At 37.5% G+C, this 20436-nt stretch overlaps 1 protein-coding gene across 1 annotated transcript; it reads left to right on the top strand.

Moving 5' to 3' along the window:
• The first annotated feature begins 8422 nt into the window (after window positions 1–8422).
• LOC107760000 (mediator of RNA polymerase II transcription subunit 33A) lies at window positions 8423–20178 on the top strand. Its single transcript, XM_075245165.1, has 12 exons — window positions 8423–8891; window positions 9628–9738; window positions 11305–11652; window positions 11828–12147; window positions 12543–12634; window positions 12983–13319; window positions 13697–13907; window positions 14826–14940; window positions 16410–16571; window positions 16997–17654; window positions 18117–18323; window positions 18779–20178. Exons 1-12 carry the CDS (start codon window positions 8602–8604, stop codon window positions 19909–19911), a joined length of 3984 nt encoding a protein of 1327 aa, XP_075101266.1. The 5' UTR covers window positions 8423–8601; the 3' UTR covers window positions 19912–20178.
• Window positions 20179–20436: the final 258 nt, after the last annotated feature.

Below are 20436 nucleotides of genomic sequence, written 5' to 3'. Positions count from 1 at the left end.
AAAAGAGGCAAGGGGTACTTCATCGGAAACCAAATCCAAATTTTCGCTATCAAACCCACGAGAAAAAAGCTGATCATCAGAGTCACGAGCTGCCGCATGAGTATCATCATTAGAGCTCACCAAGGTGGCTTCAATAGCCTCGGTTATGGGAACAGAACGGGGAGGAGTCGCTTCATCATCTAAGAAAACTCGTTTTCTGGCCTGCGACCTTTAATCAAGGAACATCCATCTTGTTCCTCCTCTTCTTCAGAATCATGAGTTGTATCAGCCTTCCTTTTTGATGAAGAACTTAAGATTATCTCTTGAGCTCTTTCCAAAGAAACTCTGGAAGCCACGACTACATCAACACTTACACCACGAATGGGAAATCCTGATAAAAATAAGGGTCAAAACAAATTCTAAGGGAAAAGTGAATGAAAATATGAAAAGGAGATGAGTAAAGCATTTACCATGAGTTTTAACCTTCCAACCAAACCTATGCGAGAGATTTTTCCAAGATCTACCTTCCATTGAAGCAACTTTCAATAACTTTTCTACCCAACCACGGAAATTGGGAATCTCATCAACAGTTCTCATGGTTGCTGGAAAAAGAAAAAATTAAACAGTAGCGGGAAAAATAAAGGGAAAAGATAGAGAAAGTTGTAAAAGAAAAACTTACGTACGTGCAAAATTCCACTTTTCAGGAAATGAAACATTTTCTTCGCCCACTAAACCAACAGTGGGGGCAGCAACAAACCTGACATACCAGTCACGGTCCTTATCATCCTCTGGGCTAACTAACACTCTCTTACTTCTCGCCACTAAAGTAAAAATCCCATGACGGAAAAGCTTAGGGGAGTAGCAATGAATCAAATGGAAAAAAGTAAAAGGCAAGTTAGCCAACCTTGTTAAATGCCTTAAACAAGCAACAACCCTCCACACAATGGGGCCAATATGTCCTAGACAAACGTCGAAAAAACGACAGAATTCAATGAGAACAAGATCAATAGGGGGTTTAAAATTCAGCGTAAAGGGATATGTATACACAAAAGAAAATCCGGTCAAGTAAGATGTAATTCTTTGGTTCGTATTAGGAATTATAATAGGGAAATCAGGTCTCTAATGACAATCCCTACGAACAACAGAGATCAGACCTTCGGTGATTTGAGAAGGGTAAATATCAACACGATCTAAAGAAGACATAGAAGAAACTTGGTTCCTAATCGATTCTCTATCAGTGTAAAAAGATAGTTCAACAGGGACAATTTCATCTACTAAAGGCTCACGAACAGGTTCATTAGAATCTTTATTTCTAGATGAAGGTATATGGGAAAGAGAACCCCTAGTTCTAGAAGGAAGAGTAGAACTTGCTGGAGGTAAAGAAATACCCCGTATAGATGAAGACCCTAAACTACGTAATCTTCCTCCTCTTCTGCTTCTAACAGAAGCAAGAGGAAGATCATCAACAATGGGGACTCTTCGAAGATTAGGGTTTGAAGAAGACATGGCAGTACGAGGAAAAAGAAAACAAGAGTGAATATTCTAAAATATGAAACTTTTTATGAGAAAGACAAAGACAAAAGCTATATTTATACTCAGAAGCAACCGTAAAAGAAAACGGTGTAATGATGGAAACGTCATGATGAAAACTGTCACTTCGTAATTGATGGAGCCGCAAAAAAGCCCTAAAAGACGCTAAAAAGTTGCAGAACCAATCATCTTTTCAGAACCAATCAGAAGATGCCACGCATCATGAGCATTAAATGGAAGTGACATATGCAGCGTCAGTACCAGAGAAGATGTAATGGCGGCAAAATTCCCGATTTAATGAGATCCACTTCCCAAATATTCTATTGATGAATAAATGGCAAGTGGGGGGGGAGGACTATCTGTATTGGGAAAAATCAAGTTAATATATCGAATTAATTATGTGGTGACGTGTCATGACACGTGGATTGGTAAAGGACTGACAGTTGGCGAAGAATAGTTGAAGAGGCACGAGCTTTAGCAGGCATGGGCAAAGATCCGAGAAAGCCAGAAGGGATAGGTGCTCGAACCTCTTGATATTCTGAAAAGGCATCGAAAGAATGAACCTAAATAGCAAAAGGGGTATAGATACGTATTATTGGTAATTAATAGGCATTAATTACGGAAAACGTTATAGAATTTGTATTGGAACAGTTACGATTGTCAGTTATAACGTTATATTAAATGTCATTAATTATCCATAATGACTCCATTATGAAAGGAGAAAAACGTATTACTTAAAAATAGCTATAAAGGGTGAGGAGTGAACATTTGTAAGGACACGAAACACTATTGGAATATACTGATTTACTTTGCTTTCTATTAAGCTATTATTTACATCGATTATTCTTATTTCTACTTGATTATCAGCAACCTGTATTCTTCTAAAAACAAGCTTTGACCGAAATTCCTATTTTTGGTCAAACAAGCTTGTGCTAGGAAGTTGCAATGCAGTTAGGTGACCACAATCTCACTGAGAATCCACAGTTTGAAAAAGATGCTGAAACTCCTATTTACTCCTAAAGATGGGCACATAATTGAATTCATATGATTAAACCTAGATTTTGACCATATCCTCTTCCCCTAAAGATTTAAGTTACATACAGTAATAACATAATGATTTTTATATACATTGTCATAACTTAGCATCTTACTTATTGTTTTTCCTAAATTACCTACCAATATTAAATAGAATCACTTACGATATTTTTTGACTATTATAATGAAGTGATGTTATAAAGGATATATATTAGTATAACATAACATAAAAATTGATTGCGAAAAAAATATGATTTTTATAGTGAATGGTTATCATATAAGAATGTTATAGAGATATTTAACTGTAGATTATACAACGTTACGTTAGTGCATGATAACTTCAAACCCCTAACACTGGTCCTACACTTTCCACATTATACAACGTTACGTTAGTCCTTTATTCAATTCGTCCTCGGACTGATCCTACACTTTCCACATTTAAGAGCTGGGACGATTCCAAATATCTGACTGCACAAACCATTTTAAGGCATCAAACTAAACAAGTATCTCGCCATTAAGTGCGATATAATGATTAACTGAAATGATCAAAATCAAACTCTAGGAATCGTAAACTTTTATTACATAGCTTTATTTTTGTATTAACTGAAACTTCGAATGTTGAATAGTTAAAAAGAGGAAATACAAAACTTATTTCACACAAACATCTTTTTATAGCTCTAATACCAAACTTTGAAAAATATTTTGTTCAATATCCCGCAATGATGTAGAAGCCGGAGTAGTATTATGTTTTACTTGTTATAAATATATTATATTATGGATGTTCATTTAGTACTCTGTTATAAATAATCTTCCTGAAGAAGCTTATCCATATGGGACTCCACCGTAAATATGTTTATCTATTTAGTACTCTATTGAAAATAAGCTTCATGAAGAAGCTTATCACTTCGGTACCCGATTATGGATAAACATTACCCTAGGTAGAAGATTATCCATATCTGGTATAGTAGCAGCTTACGCAGCAACTTGCAGTAGCAGCTTACGCAGCAACTTGCAGTAGCAGCTTACGCAGCAGCTTGCGTAGCAGCTTACACAGCAACTTGTTATAGCAGATTACACAGCAGCTTGTAGTAGCAGCTTACACAACAGCTTACACAACAGCTTCCTTTCTTCTATAAATAGAAGAGATTTCAGTTCATTATGTACATCAGTTTGAAAGTTCAATAATATATCAATCTCTCTCCCTATACTTGTCTTTGATTTATTTACTTTACATTCTTTATTTTATAACACATTATCAGCACGAGACTCTGTCATTTTGAGCACTTACTTCGAATTTGATTTTCCTATCTCAGGTGAATGGTAGAGCTTTAAAATTAAGTAAGTCTAACCAACTGAGGTGTTGAGATGCTGGCAGTAACGTCCCTCCCGGTTGAAGATATATGTCCTAACTAAAGTCACGCTCTTGGTTACGATGATTTCATGAGCATCATCATCTACCATGTATAAAACACAAGCACCACTTTAAAAGCATTTCATGCTTATCAGGTAAGGAAAACCCTTATATTGAAGTCCTATAACTTGATTCTAAAGGCGAGCAAAGACAATAAGTTTGCTTGCAACTCTAGTAGAGTTTGAAAATAATATACAACTACCAGAAATGGTATATGCCTATGACCACCAGAAGTGATAATTTAGGCTTTCTATGGTTACAATTGAATATAAATTAGAGAAAATTTCTCTACATTACTTGCATGCCTCGATTTGCTCCTGAAGTAGCAATATCTTAAAAGAGGTTCTAAGCCGTCACACAATTTGGTGTGATTAATTCACATTTAAATAATTATGTTTCGTTCCCTGAAGAATGAGAACTTTTGATATATATTAATCCATTCCCCGAAGTGAATGTGACAATATTAATAAAGCTCGTAAATATGAACGCGTTTTTGATGTGAATATATTACAATTCACCTTCAGAAGAGGTAATATGTTTGAGGGAATATATACTCAATATTTCGTATTTTAAATTTGCTCCTGAAGAAGTAACACAATTGAAATTTTCTCCTGAAGCAGGAAAATATTATGAAACTGTGTCTTTCTGTGCTTAAATAAAATAATAAGCTATTCAAAGTTATTTTTGAAACACATTTTCATTCCCTGGAGTGAATGAATAAACACCACAACTTACCTCCTGAAGAGGTAGAATAACAAAGGATATAAATCTTATTTTTGTGACATAAAGATCATTGTCGCACGTACCCGTTGTACATAAAATATCTTGGATAATTTTATTAAATATCATTCCAAGGCAAAAGTATTCTTGTAGAATGCTTTCTACTACAACCACATTAATATGTTATGGTTAGTTATCGAGTTCCCCGAAGTAAATAACAACTCGTGTATCTTTCTCTGAAGGATGTAATGACTATGTGGTTACCGCTTTGATATAAAATATTCAAATGTTAATGGCGTTTCTCCCTGAAGGAGATATTTTTCACAAAGTTGGTGGATACCAGAAGTGTCTGAGCAATATTTGATAATACAAAATGTATCAACAACTCCTGAAGAGCTAACTGTTTGTCTAGAAGACACATGACACCAGTAGTGTCCGATAAATATTAGATTGTGGATAATAAATGAAGTCTCTCGAAGAGCTTATATACAAATATGTCATTCATATTATATGACTATGGTCAAAACATATGTTGTAGTAAACCTGAAGTTTACTAATATAAATGACAATCATACTGAGACTACAAATGATTAGAAGATTGAAAATCTTCATGTTTCCACAATCATAGGGTTAGAATAATATGTATGTGAGAAGTTACCCGCATTATTCTTCAATTTTGTACTATATCATGTATCATAGTAAACCAGAAGTTTACTAATACAAAAGTAGCCACAGTAAATCAGAAGTTTACTAATGCAAAAGTTTATGTCATAGTAAACCAGAAGTTTACTAAAAGATAGTGCATGCCATGATAAACTTGAAGTTTTCATTTGCCATTTTTAAATGAGTTATTTGAGAATTCAGATAAGCATATACTGAAGAACTAGAAGATTCTTCAAGAATTCTTATGTGTTGCTTGTTCTCATAATAAATTGATTATACCAGCTAAAGTTGGGACTAATACCCCTGATTCTGAAATATATAAAAGGTGAATATGGGCTCATTCACCTATCATGTGAACCACTTATAGATGCATATATAAGATGGTTACATGTGTGTTCATTGTCAACCTGCAGTTTGGCATTTGAAATTGTTTTTCTCAACTAAGAGTAAAACTTTCAGATTATGAAATCAAGAAAGTTCATCTTGGTAATGCTGGTTTGCATCCAAGCTGGTTTAGCATTGAATACCTCCTATTAATGGCTAAACTATTGCTTATGAGAACAAAACTTCATGTGTTGGTCTAAGATTTTCTAGATTGCATATAGCAGCACTTGTATGCATCGGACCAATAATATATGATAAGTCCTCCCCTCACAATTGGTTTAGGATCAGAAACCAAATATTTTTACTATCTTTTGACGTGTGGTATATGATTAATTTCTCTATCACAATGCACAAAGATATGTTTCCCAAAGAAGATTGGGAATATATGTTAGTTTTCTAACATTTGGGGGATAGAATAAACAGCTGAAAATATGCTATATGAATCGAATTATCATTAATATGATCCTCACTTAGAAGATAATTCAAGTCAAATGCCAGAAGCATTTGCTGATCCAAAATCAAATATCATATTTCAACTTCAAATGCTCCTATTAAAATTTAAAGTCCTCGAAGGATAGAGTTTACTATACACATGAAGCGTGGTAGACCAATCGGTTCCAAAGGTAACAATCCTTGAAAAATGATAAGGAGCTAATGATCATAATGAGGAGGAAATGAGCTCTAGAAGAGCCCACGACATAACATTTCATGAAACTCCAGAAGAAGTTCAGGTACCTGAATATAAAGAAAGTGATGAGATCTCAACAAGTTATGTCGATTGCGAACCGATACAAAATGATCGTCGACGATATATTTGATACAATATAGTGCACAATACTGTAAAATATTGTGAGGATCGGACCAGTAGTCCAGACACCTGAAGATGTCATGCCATTTAAATGAGAGTCATAACCTATATGACTCATTTGATCAAATCTATATAAAGATTCTTGAATGATTTCAAATGCCTGAAGCATATTCAAAATCTCAGGAAATGTACTCGATCAAATTATAAAGATCTTTGTACGGTTTAAAGCAATCTGTGCGCGTGTGGCATAATCGCCTCAGTAAATATTTGCTGAAAGAAAGTTACATAAATTATGTTATTTGTCCATGTATTTTTATAAAGAAAATGTCATCAAAATTTGTTACACTTGTTGTTTATGTTGGTGACATAAATCTTATTGGAACTCCGGAAGAGCTCCAAGAGGGTCTTAAAAATACTTTTACATGGACAAAGTGTACCCATTAAGTATACCAATGAATATTCAATCACTTGAAGTGAATAAGGATCCGTTCCAACCTCTAGAAGAGGATGAAGAGCTCCTTGGTCCTGAAATACTCTATCTCGGTGTAGATGGTGCACTTATTTATCTTGCTAATGCTAACAAAAGTGGTGCAGATCGTATTGGTAATGCAGATGCAGGTTATTTATCTGATGCCCATAAAGCTCGATCTCAAACCGGCTACGTATTTACATATGGAGGTACTATCATATCATGGCGCTCCACAAAGCAATCTATTATTGCTACTTCTTCAAATCACGCTGAGATAATAGCTATTCATGAAGCAAGTAGGGAATGCGTATGGTTGAGATCAATAATTCATTTATTCGAGAAAAATATGGTTTGAAATGTGAGAAAAGACCCACAATTTTATACGAAGACAATGCTGCATGCATAGCCCAATTGAAGGGAGGATTTATAAAAGGAGATAGGACGAAATACATTTCACCAAAGTTATTCTACACACACGATCTTCAGAAAAGTGGTGACATTGATGTGCAACAAATCCGTTCAAGTGATAATCCAGCAGATTTATTCACTAAATCTTTGCCAACTTCAACTTTTGAGAAGATGGTATACAAGATTGGAATGCGGAGACTCAAATATTTGAAACAAGGTTTTCATCAGGGGAGTAAAATACGCGATGCACTCTTTTTCCCTTACTAAGGTTTTTTCCCATGGGGTTTTCCTTATAAGGTTTTTAATGAGGCACCTAACAATGCGTATTACTAAATATGTGTACTCTTTTTCCTTCACTAGGATTTTTTTCCCACGTGGTTTTTCCTAGTAAGGTTTTAATGAGACACATTATCTTTTAATGAACATCCAAGGGGGAGTGTTATAAATATATTATATTATGGATGTTCATTTAGTACTCCGTTGTAAATAATCTTCCTGAAGAAGCTTATCTATATGAGACTCCACCGTAAATATGTTTATCTATTTAGTACTCTATTGGAAATAAGCTTCCTGAAGAGCTTATCACTTCGGTACCCGGTTATGGATAAACATTACCCTAGGTAGAAGATTATCCATGTCTGGTATAGTAGCAGCTTACACAACAGCTTGCGTAGCAGCTTACACAACAACTTACATAACAGCTTGTAGTAGCAGCTTACACAACAACTTGTAGTAGCAGCTTACACAACAGCTTGTAGTAGCAGCTTACACAGCAGCTTACACAGCAGCTTCCTTTATTCTGTAAATAGAAGAGATTTCAGTTTATTATCTACGTCAGTTTGAAAGTTCAATAGTATATCAATCTCTCTCCCTATACTTGTCTTTGATTTATTTACTTTACAGTCTTTAATTTATAACATTAATCAAATATTTGGGCAATTTTTTTGAAAACGACTCAAAAATATAAGTGGGTCCAGCAAAGGTAATAGGGGTCAAGAAAAAGAGAAGAATCAACGAAGCAAAAGCCTTCAAAACTGACTCTCAATTGTATTACCAAGTCTTCCTCTGCACAGAACGAAAGAGCCAACACTTCGAAACTTCTTTCCCCATTAGTCCAAATTTTGAGCAGCTCTAGTACTATTCATGATAGAAGAAAATCTTCAGATCTAAAGCTTAAACCCTAAGTAAATCGCCATGGCAGCCATGGTGTCCTCCGTACAAATACAATCAAACCTATGGGACGGAGTGATGGAACTGACCAAGTCGGCTCAGCAGAAAGGCACCGACCCTTTGATGTGGGCCATCCAACTTTCTTCCAACCTTAACTCTGCTGGACTCTCCATGCCTTCCACCGACGTAGCGAACCTTCTCGTTTCTCATATCTGTTGGGCTAATAACGTTCCTATTGCTTGGAAGTTTCTAGAGAAAGCTTTGACCCTTCGTGTTGTCCCTCCTATGTTCGTTCTCGCTCTTCTTTCCACCAGGTATAGCTTACTTGCCATTTGTTCGAGGTTACCGATCAATGTTATTAAGTGGCCTGATTGTGTGTGTGTGTCTATATATATATATATATATATTCCATAGAACTTAAGTTTAATACCCAACCTATTCAGGCGGTTAATATAATTGAACAAAATGTTCAACTCTAATGTTAAAGTTTAAGCTTTTAGATGAGGTGATAACCTATTCGACATAGTTGCTAGGTTAAATTCTAATAACTACTCAATAATAGAAAGTATTTTCACGAGCTTGTACTAATAGAAAATAATGAGCCCCCACGTAGAGGAATGTTGAGACATATGTAATTAGATTAATGAAAGTGTCCCATTCTAATAATAATTTAGATGACGTGGTTATACAATTTAAGAAATGCATTTATCTTTATTAGTTTATCGTGATGTTTTGTATTGTAATGAAATTGGCTCGTATACTATAGCCCCTAGGGCTTTGGTAGACTATGAGTTTGAATCCGTGAACCAAGTATGATATTTAAGTGGAGAAGGGTAGAGGGGTGAGTCCATTATCCATCAATTTTCAAGGCTATGAACAATGGATTTCTCAGTTACAAAAAAAGTGAAATTGGCTTTTATAGAACACGATAGATATAGAAGATTCGTATAGCCAACTCTAACTAGTTTGGGATTGAGGTGTGGTGGTTGGTTAATGGTTTTTTAGTCTTTGTTTTTTGTTCATGCTTTTTTTCCTTTTTTCTCTTTGCAGAGTGATCCCTGCTCGCAGGAGCTATCCAGTGGCGTATAGGCTCTATATGGAACTTCTAAAAAGATATGCTTTCTCATTGGCGTCTCTGATTAATGGTCCAAATTATCAAAAGTATGCCTCGTTTCACATCCTTTACTACTTCAGACGAGTTTTTATGCATGTTGGTCATTAATACTTGATCTGCATTTTATTAAGTTTAATCTTAGCTTTAAAAAACATTGATGCGATATAGCATTTGAGTTGACACCGTGGGAATTCATTTATTAAATTTGTTTAGATTTTCTGGTTAGATGGTGAGCTTGGAGAAGGTGGAAAGGTAATTGGGGTGAAAAAGGAAAGCGTACATTTATTTACTTTTGAGTCAATAGTAAAGTAGGTTTTTGGCCTTCCTTTCCTTGGACACTTTGTCCACCTAATTAAGTTGATAACTTCAGTAGATAACATTCCAATTTTTGACCGTTCCGGAGGCCAGAGTATCACTTCTTTTTCAGGAAAATATTAATTGAGATTCTTATTCCAAAAATCTTTATTTAAAGGGCTCTTCTTTCCTAAGTTGCTCTAACAGGGCAGTTTAGGTGCCGCACCCGGGTCGACACGACACTGGTGTGGGTGCGGGTATGGGATTCGTACCGGATCTGGTCAAAAGATTTTGGGTGCTTTGACCATGACGGGTGAAAAAATTCGAGAAGAGATACAATTTAATTCCCGAGATCAGAACCCAAACTAGGGTAAATTGAAGAAAATGACATATCTTATCTTGGAAATGGACCCTTTACTTTCTGCTTCTCGTCTTGATCGAGCAGAAAGAGCAGGAGAGAATATCAATTGAGATTGGGGAAGACGGAGCATTCGAGAATTGGGAAAGTGCAAGATTTTGACTTTATTTGGATATTATTATATTTAATACTATTGTACCCTTTGTAGTGAAAACTTGACACACAGTAAGTTCGATTTTTATAATAATAATTAGAGATCTAATCTAAATTATAAAATTAATATTTAACTGTATATGAAGGTAACTATAAGAAAAAGTTAACCATTAGGAGAATTCGGAATGGAAGAAAATCAAGAAATCATGCCTCCAACTTGAGAAATAAAAAAGAAATCCACACTTTACAAGCTGTAGGTAAGTATTCCACAATTTTTTTCATAATTTAGAGATATTTTTTTATATTTTATATTTTTATTTTTTTTTGAATTATTTTTAGCCGGATCCCCGCACCCGTATCCATACTAGGATCTGTATCTCCGAATCTTAGATTTTACATTTCGAAGGATCCGACCTCTAGATCCGCACCCCCTGTCGGATACCCGCACCCGTGTCCGAGCAACTTAGCTTCTTTTTCCCGTAATTTCTTTTGTTTATATATTTTCAATTGTTCGCTTGCAGAGCACCCCTTTCCAAGATGAGGATTTTTTAAGTGCCATCTAGCAAAGTTCAGATGATCATTATTCTGAAAATGATATAAGTGGAACTCATAGGAACTATAATTATTTTTCTCACTTTATGGTCCGGGAATTTTCCTGTCTTTATTACCCCAGAGGTCATAAGATATCCATTTAAATGAGAAGTATATTGACTCAGAATTGCCAATTTATTTTGAATTTGTTTGAACTAGTGCAAAGGCGGTCAATTAATTTAGTATCAACAGTTAATAAATGTGAATAAATTTGCAGGATCATGGAAGCAATAAATGATACATTACATCTTTACCAGATATTTGGACTTCAAGGATCTGAAAGTGGTCTAATTGTGGTTGAATTTGTTTTTGCTATTGTATGGGAGTTACTTGATGCGTCCCTTGATGATGAGGGATTGATGGAACTGACTGCTGAAAAGAAGTCCAGGTGGCCTATTACATCTCAAGACATGGGATTGAATAATCATGATGGTTTTGCTGGGGGAAGAACAGAAAAGCATGAAGGATTATGTAAAATGAACACAGTTATGGCTATTGAAATAATTGGTGAATTTTTTCGAGATAAAGTGACTTCTGCGATCCTTTATTTGGCACGCAAGAACATGTAAGATCATATACCTTTATTTTCTCAACTGCTGCTCTTGTTAATAGTGACAGTACCCCTCACTCAAGTTTGCATATTACCGGTTGCCTTTTTTCACTGTTTTGTTAAGCAATTAATAAATACAACTAAATTGATATTGCAGTGGCTCATTGTTCATGTTTTATTTTTTCTTTAGGCCCGGACATTGGGAATCTTTTACCCAGAATTTAAGACTTCTCGTGTCAAACTCATCAGCTTTAAGAAACTCTAAGAATATTTCTCCGGAGGCTTTGCTGCAGTTAACATCAGATAATCATGTAGTCCTCTCTAGAAAGCGCAAAACAAGCTCACAGAAAAAGTTTCATGCTGTAGTGGTGTCTGGTTCGCTTGCATCTTCTGCAGATCAGTGTCATGGTGCTAGTCCATCAGTGCTGTGGCTCCCCTTCGATCTCTTTCTAGAGGACACCATTGATGGGTCACAAGTAGCAGCTACAAGTGCTGCTGAAACACTCACCGGTATACATAGTACTCTAAGGGGTCATTTGGTTGGAATAGGGCTTATGCCGGTATAAGTTATGCCGGTATAACTTATGTTGGGATAAGTTATGCTGGGATTGTTGTTCACTGTTTGGTATGTTGTATTAAGAATGACTATTGTATAATTTCTAAGAAGAAGGTATAAGTTATACGGTGCTAATTACCCCACCCTCTATAAGGTATAAGTTATCCCGGTGTTAAAATTAACACCGGGATAACTTATACCTGGTTTGCTAACCAAACAGTGTATTAAGGTGGTATTAAATTTTTATACCACCCCTATACCTTCTTATACCTCATACCAAACGACCCCTAAGTTGTTAGTGAGTATAACCTGCTCTAAATGACATTGCTAAACTGAAGTTGTATTGCAGGTCTAGTGAAGGCTCTGCAGGCAGTTAACTCTACAACCTGGCAGGACACTTTTCTTGGATTATGGATTGCAGCCCTAAGGCTTGTTAATAGAGTAAGAATTCATGATGAATCCCTTCCATTCATTGTTAAGTTGAATTCAGGTTAGGGAAACATGTTACCAGTCCCAAAAAAACAAAAATTGGGAAACTATGCTTCCAATGTGATATTGCAGGAAACAATTCAAGTTTAAATTCTGGAAAGTAAATCGATGCATTAGCTAAAGCTGAATTTAGGGTTGCTTTATTATTGAACCATTGCATTTCTTTCTGTAGAAGGTTCTGGAAATATGTATGATGTTGTGTGTTTGTCACTGTTGTGGGTGGGTGGGTGGGGGAAAGGGGAGCTGGATTTGCTTTTGGTTTCATAATTGGAATCTTCTAACCGCTTTTGGTCAATGTAGGAAAGGGATCCAAGTGAGGGACCTGTACCTCGCCTAGATACTTGCTTATGCTTGTTGTTGTCGATTACACCACTAGCAATAGCGAATCTTATTGAAGAGGAGGAAAGGAATTGTAGCTCTACCAATCAAACTAAAGAGTCCTCCAGAAAGCGTCACCAAGACTTGCTATCTACTCTTCAGCAACTTGACGATTATGAAGGCTTGTTGACCCCACCATTGCCTGCTGCTCCATTGGCAAATCAAGCTGCCGCAAAAGCAATGATGTTCCTTTCAGGTTTACGTGTTGGGAGTGGCTATTTTGAGGGAATGAGCTTAAATGACATGCCTGTCAATTGCGGTGAGTTATCTCTTTATTGAACTGCAAGAAATTTCAGCGCGTCTGTCTTGTATTAGTTGTCCCATGTGGTTTAACTTGCTTTATGCTGTTACTTTGACGAAATTGCTAATCAAGTTTGCCTCATCTTCATCCATGTCAATGGTAAGTTAGATGAAACTCTCAATTTTGCCTTTTGTCCTCAGTTGGGTATTTATGTTATTTTCCTGTTTCTTCCCTTGTTTTGTTATATTTATTTATTTATTTTTGATGGGTGATTGCGTGCGGATGGTATGATTGGAAAACTTGACTTCATTGATGGTGCATCTGTTACTTCTCTTCTATGCTAGTATGTCAGACTATTGATGTATGTTTTTAGGCTAATCTCTAACAATTTGTAGCTGGAAACCTGCGGCACTTGATTGTCGAAGCTTGCATTGCTAGAAACATTTTGGACACGTCTGCTTATTTGTGGCCCGGATATGTAAAAGGTAGATGCGATCAAGTGCCTCGTAGTGTCTCGGGCCAAATGCCTGGCTGGTCATCATTGATGAAGGGGTCTCCCTTAACTCCTCCAATGGTCAGTTCTTTAGTATCAACACCAGCATCAAGGTACAACTGAGTTGTCAATTAGAAAGTTTTCCTTGTCTCCTAATTTGTTCATTATCTTCTGCCCGGAATACTTGCTTCAAATAGTAATATTCTACAGAGTGCCACTGGTTCATGTTTCCTAGTTGGAGTTTTCAAACATGTTGAGAGCGTGAAAAGATATAGATAAGAGAACTGATGCACATTTAACTACTCACAAAACGATACTCTCCGACTGAAATAAAGATAGGCCTTCAACATGAATTATTCCATCTAAGCTGGCTTATAAAACGGGCCGAGTGGATCAGAATCTGAATTAATATGACTAAATAATAAAGTTCCAGAAGTTATAAAGAATGCTCAGCCTACTAGAGTTCGGGAATGGTAGGAGAGGTTATGGGAAATAAGCCAGATTGGCAGAAATTAAAATATTTTATTAAAAGGAATTTCAATGGGCTCTAATGGCAGAAGGCAGATGAGTTTTTTATGCCAATTTTGAGTAGGTGGAAAGAAGATAGTAATGTCTTGGTAGAGAGGAAGTGATGAAGATTGGACGGCAAACCAACTATAATGGAAAAGAAAATTAAAACTACTAGTAAAGAAATTCCCTTGAAGGGTCAATCTCATATTTGCTCTAACTTTGGATTATTTTACTAGAAAAAAATCTCTTAAAAGTGCAGTAAATTGGGCAATAGATCTGGTTTAGGGGTTAGTAATTCGGCTTTCAGTTTTATCAGTCTATATCTCCGAGGGTATGGCATGTTTGTAGTCAAAATTTGGAAAATGCAGTTGTGCAATCAAAATCTTCCCTTATTTTTCCTAGCAACTGCCTGGTCTTCAGTTAAAACCTTTTCTGTCCTGAAGCCAGGTATATCAGATCTTCTTTTTCGAAATTTATACAGTGGTATGGAACTGAAATTAAGCTCATGGATTTGATGGAAGTTTAGCAGAAATAGAGAAAATATATGACATTGCCGTCAATGGCTCGGATGATGACAAGATTTCTGCTGCTACTATTCTCTGTGGTGCTTCTCTTGCTCGTGGTTGGAATATACAGGTAATACTTGCCTTTCTCTCTAGATAAAGTAGGTGTATTTTACTATTTTAGGTAGTTGAACCTCAAAACTCTCTTTGTTCAAAACCTCTAGAGTCTACATTATTTATGAAAACTTTCTTTCTATACACATTTATTTTTGTCCATTATAAAAAAACATATTTGTTTTTTTCTTTCCCCCTTTCCCCCTTTTCAAAGAACCCGTTTAAGACAGGAAGATTTCCAATGTCCTAGTAGTTAGTACGGGTTCCCAATGCCGCTTACATTATACAGCTAAACCCACTACTATAACCAATTACAGAGCAAGTAGTGTGCAAAGGCTGAGAAACTCCAACATTGGCATGTGCAGTAGATCCCCAATCCATGGATAAGAGAAGTGAAGAAATGAAATCAAAGAGGGAGGTTGAGAATACAGCTGGACCTCTTTTTTTTAATAGCTGAGAAATCCCCGAAGGCTAATGGCACATGGTTTGGAACTTGATGGATAATGGGCCCGCCCCTCTACCCCTCTCGACTTAAATGCCAAGACTACTGTATGCAGGGTTCGGACCTCTGGCATGCTTCTAATCCACTCATCACGCGCAACACTCTTACCACTAGACCAAAGCCTCGAGGGCCTCACCTGGACACCATCTTTAAATCCCATTAACATCAAGAGATGAAGAAACGGCTTAGTTTCCCCCTTCCACGGTTGGCAGTTGGTTAAGGGAGACTAATAGCCTGTTTGGCCGAGCTTCTAAAATTAGCTTATATTGAGAAGTGTTTTTCAAAAAAAGTACTTTTGGTGAGAAGCAGTTTGTGTTTGGTTACTTAGTTTGAAAAGTACTTTTGAGTAGCAATTAGTGTTTGGCCAAGCTTATAAAAAATGCTTCTAAGTATATTTTTTCAAAAGTGCTTTTGGAGAGAAGCTATTTTTTCCTGCTTCTCAAAACCTGCTCCTGCTTCTCCTCAAAAGCACTTTTTTCCATCCAAAAGATTGGCCAAACACCTTAATTTTAGAAAAAAAAAAAGCACTTTTACCTCATAAGAAGCTTGGCCAAACAGGCTATAAGAAAAAGGATGTATCTGCTGTGTATGCAACTAGGATTGGAGAAGGCAAGACACTACCCGCTGATTGGCGGCTCGTATGACTTGTAGAACAAGAGGCGGAACGGTAGCAGCCTAGCAGATGGTGACAATGAAGATTGATGGACGGCGAGAAGGAAGAGAATAGATCTGGAGTTAAGAAAGGAAAACCCCTTAAGCCCACACGCAAAAATAACTCACTTTGGAAGAGTGATTTTTTTTCCTCGAAGACTACCTAAGATGCTCTGCTTCAGTAATTTAGGGCACATTACTTTAATTTGAGCTGCCAAAGAACTTAGATAATAGTGTACTTGTATTAGAAGTTGGTTTCCGCTAAGTCATTATCAAAATTGCCATTTCTATGTCGACACACTCATTTCCTCTGTGTTTCATCTGCATGTTTGCAGGAACATACTGTTTTGTTCATCACCAGGTTGCTTTCGCCTCCTGTTTCTGCTAATTATTCTGGAACTGAAAGCCATTTGATTGGCTATGCTCGATTCCTGAATGTTCTTCTCATCGGAGTGTCATCTATTGATTGTGTTCAGATTGTTTCTCTGCATGGATTGGTACGTTGAACTTCAGCTTCACCTATCTTCTTATAATTTACTTTAAGTGTCACCTATGTTGCTTGTGTGGTTGAAAATCACATTAAAAAGCAGAGAGTCTAGCTTACAGTTGCATGGCCACTCAACCTTGAAACCTGATGACAAATGTTCAGAAATAAATTCTTCTGTGTACACTTCATGAAAATTTGATGGTATCACAAATAAATTTGGAAAAATATATCTGTATGCAATCAGGGGCCTGTACAAATATTGGAAACTTTAGCCATGCCACAAATGAAGCCTGAAATAAAGTACCGTCTTTTATGTACCTTTGAGGGCCTTGAAGCCTGAAATAAAGTACCCAGAGTTAGCAGCTGTCATAAGATTAGGATGGAGAAAACCAGGCTGTTCATTTTGTACTAATGTCTATGCGTTGCATTTTCCAGGTTCCACAGCTTGCTGGTGCATTGATGCCAATTTGTGAGGCCTTTGGTTCGTGTGCACCCAACGTGACATGGATTGTAATGTCTGAAGAAATTTCTTCACATGCCATCTTCTCGAATGCATTTACTCTTCTGCTGAAGTTGTGGAGGTTCGATCAGCCGCCTCGTGAGAATGTTATGGATGTTGTTCCAGTGGGATCCCGTCTAACTCCTGAATACCTTTTGCTGGTGCGCAACTCCCAGTTGGCATCCTCTGATGATCTGCAGAAAGATCAAAGCAAAATCAAGCGGCTGTCTAGACTTTCAAGTCCATTATCTGGAGAACCCATATTTATGGATTCTTTTCCAAAATTAAAACTGTGGTACAGGCAACATCAAGCATGCATTGGTTCACCTCTCTCAGGTCTTCTCCCTGGAACTCCTGTTCACCAGATTGTTGAAGCACTGCTGAACTTCATGTTCAGAAAGATAAATAGAACTGGTCAGTCTCTGGCACCAACTACTTCTGGAAGCAGTAGCTCATCCGGGCCTGGAAATGAAGATGTATTTCTCCACCTTAAACTGCCTGCATGGGATATTCTGGAAGCTGTTCCTTTTGTGCTTGATGCTGCTCTCACTGCATGTGCTCATGGTAGATTGTCACCACGTGAACTAGCCACAGGTTAGAGAATCTGGTCTGGACTTGTTATAAATTGCAATTGCCATTGACTTAGTGTCTAGCCTTCAGGAGCACTTGTTTAATGTACTAGACAGCCGAGCATGCAAGGACACTTTCAAGACAGAGAGACAGAGAGAGAGATGTAGCTTTTAAGACCAATTATCAGATATAAGAGACATATTTGTGCAATGCTACGATGGTAACTCTACATCAAATAAAAATGGATAGTCAGAACCTCCACTTTCATCTGGAGGCATAAAGTGTTGATGGGAAATATATCATATCCCCATCCTACCCACCTCCCCTTTACCTGTCCAAGACACACATTCTCACTCAAAAGAGAGGAAACAAAAGAAAGAAAAATGAAACTAACATGTATTTCTTAACTTGTGATTTTGCTGGTTCTCTGTTTAAGTCAATGAATTGTATGTTTTAGTATTTGAAAGATGCAGTTTCCCATCTCAGGTCTTAAGGATCTGGCAGACTTTCTCCCGGCGTCTTTGGCAACAATCGTAAGCTACTTTTCAGCTGAAGTGACACGGGGTATCTGGAAGCTTGCTTCTATGAATGGAACTGACTGGCCAAGCCCAGCTGCAAATTTAGCAACAGTGGAGCAACAGATAAAGAAAATTTTAGCTGCAACAGGTGTGAATGTCCCAAGTCTCACTGTAGGTAAGCACTTATCTAAGTTGAAGCGATTACATTCTCAAGACCTAAAGTGTGGCGTAAGAAACCTGCTTCCTGCTTCTCGTTTAAGTGCAATCTTTTCCCCATACCTATTGGTTTGGCACCTACTGGATATACCAGTTATCTCTGGTGATAATTTCTCCATGGGAGGGTGGAAATGCCCTCTCTCTCTCTCTTGCTATCACATGTGGGAGGTGCAGATAATAGGGTTTGATCCCTGTACTTTTAGAGAACCAAGTTATGCCAGCTAAACTAACTTGTTGGTGCTAAGATTAACCTCCCAATCATTGATGCGTGTAAAACCGGTCTCTATCATTGATGGATTCAAAAGCTTTGCTATACTTCCCTGAACTTTCATACATATCCTGTCCATCTGTTTCGAGTTTTAACTGTTCATTCATCTGTTTCTGCATGTCTAGCTTATGCTTTTCTGTTTGTAGGTGGAAATTCTCCAGCTACCCTTCCTTTGCCCCTGGCTGCCCTTGTGAGCCTCACCATTACATACAAACTTGATAGATCAACTGACCGCTTTCTGAATCTGATGGGCCCAGCCTTGAGTAACTTGGCTACAGCTTGTCCTTGGCCCTGCATGCCTGTCATGGTTGCACTATGGGCCCAAAAAGTGAAGCGGTGGAGTGACTTTCTTGTTTTCTCTGCATCCCGGACTGTGTTCCACCACAATAGCGATGCAGTGGTTCAACTGCTTAGAATGTGCTTTGCAGCTACACTAGGTCTAACTACATCTTCCATCGCAAGCAATGGCGGGGTAGGTGCACTTCTTGGTCATGGTTTTGGCTCTCATTTTTCTGGTGGCATCTCTCCTGTTGCCCCTGGTATACTCTACTTGCGCATCCATAGAGCTGTCCGAAATGCCATGTTTATGACCGAGGAAGTCGTCTCCCTTTTGATGCATTTTGTCAGAGATATCGCAAGTAGTGGATTACCTGCTGAGAAATTGGAGAAACGAAAGAAAAGTAAATATGGTATGAGGTATGGTCAGGTTTCTCTTGCTGCAGCAATGACTCGTGTTAAGCTTGCAGCTTCACTGGGTGCTTCATTAGTTTGGATCACAGGTGGTGTAGCTTTGGTTCAATCATTGATTAAAGAAACCTTGCCATCTTGGTTCATATCAGCACATGGGTCGGAGCCCAGTGGTGGGATGTCGGGAGGGCTAGTTGCAATGCTGGGGGGTTATGCCCTTGCTTACTTTGCAGTGCTCTCTGGAACATTTGCATGGGGAGTGGATTCATCATCACCTGCATCCAAGCATCGATCAATTATTCTTGGGGGACACCTGGAGTTCCTTGCCAGTGCTCTGGATGGGAAAATATCCCTCGGTTGCAACAAAGCTACCTGGAGAGCTTATGTTTCAGGGTTCGTCAGCTTGATGGTGGGATCCACACCAGGCTGGATGCTAGAGGTGGATGTAGATATTTTGAAGAGGCTAAGTATGGGTTTGAAACAGTGGAATGAGGAGGAGTTAGCATTGGCTCTTTTGGGTAGTAGTGGTATTGGCGCAATGGGCACGGCTGCAGAAATGATTATAGAAGGTGGTTTCAACTTTGTTAGATGAGTTGGGGTTCAGTTAATGTTACTCCTACAATAGTTTGTACTCAAGCGAGAAACTTGCCTGTACCATTGCCTCTTAGATCATCAGAGGAGCTTTAGCTTTTGTACAAGTTTTGATTTTGTACGTATACCATGTAGCTGAGCCCAGATATAGTGGTAACATGTGGGAGTTAGTTGCCAATCTGTCTCAGATATAGTGGTATTTTATGATATTTCGCTAAAGTTCGTGTTAAGCAGTTAATCGTTTTATTAGAATGGAATTAAGGTGAACTAATCAAAGCCTCATTTTGTTAAGAAAATTCATTCAGTACAAGACCCAAAATAACGTGGCCGACAATAATGCTAGTTCAGTTTTGGGCTAGACGGGAAAATCTTGATTTAGTTCGATCTACTCTTCTCCTTGGGGGATCGAAGTAAACGATTAAGATTTGGGTCAAAACCAAAAGTATAATTTGACCAGCAAAAGGATTAACAAGCTCCCGAAACAAAATGAATTTCGTATGTAGGATTTTGTCATACTATAATGTAT

Source organism: Nicotiana tabacum, chromosome 22 (genome assembly GCF_000715075.1).
Source record: "Nicotiana tabacum cultivar K326 chromosome 22, ASM71507v2, whole genome shotgun sequence".
NCBI classification, from domain to species: domain Eukaryota; kingdom Viridiplantae; phylum Streptophyta; class Magnoliopsida; order Solanales; family Solanaceae; genus Nicotiana; species Nicotiana tabacum.
Note: the sequence above shows the minus strand (reverse complement) of the source record. Positions and strands in the feature narration are given on the sequence as shown.

Excerpts from the sequence above, each read along its gene's own strand:
- LOC107760000 (XM_075245165.1), top strand. The coding sequence starts at position 8,602 with ATGGCAGCCATGGTGTCCTCCGTACAAATACAATCAAACCTATGGGAC. Across the intron at positions 12,148-12,542 it reads TGCTGCTGAAACACTCACCG|GTCTAGTGAAGGCTCTGCAG; the intron begins GTATACATAGTA and ends GTTGTATTGCAG. Across the intron at positions 13,320-13,696 it reads TGACATGCCTGTCAATTGCG|CTGGAAACCTGCGGCACTTG; the intron begins GTGAGTTATCTC and ends AACAATTTGTAG.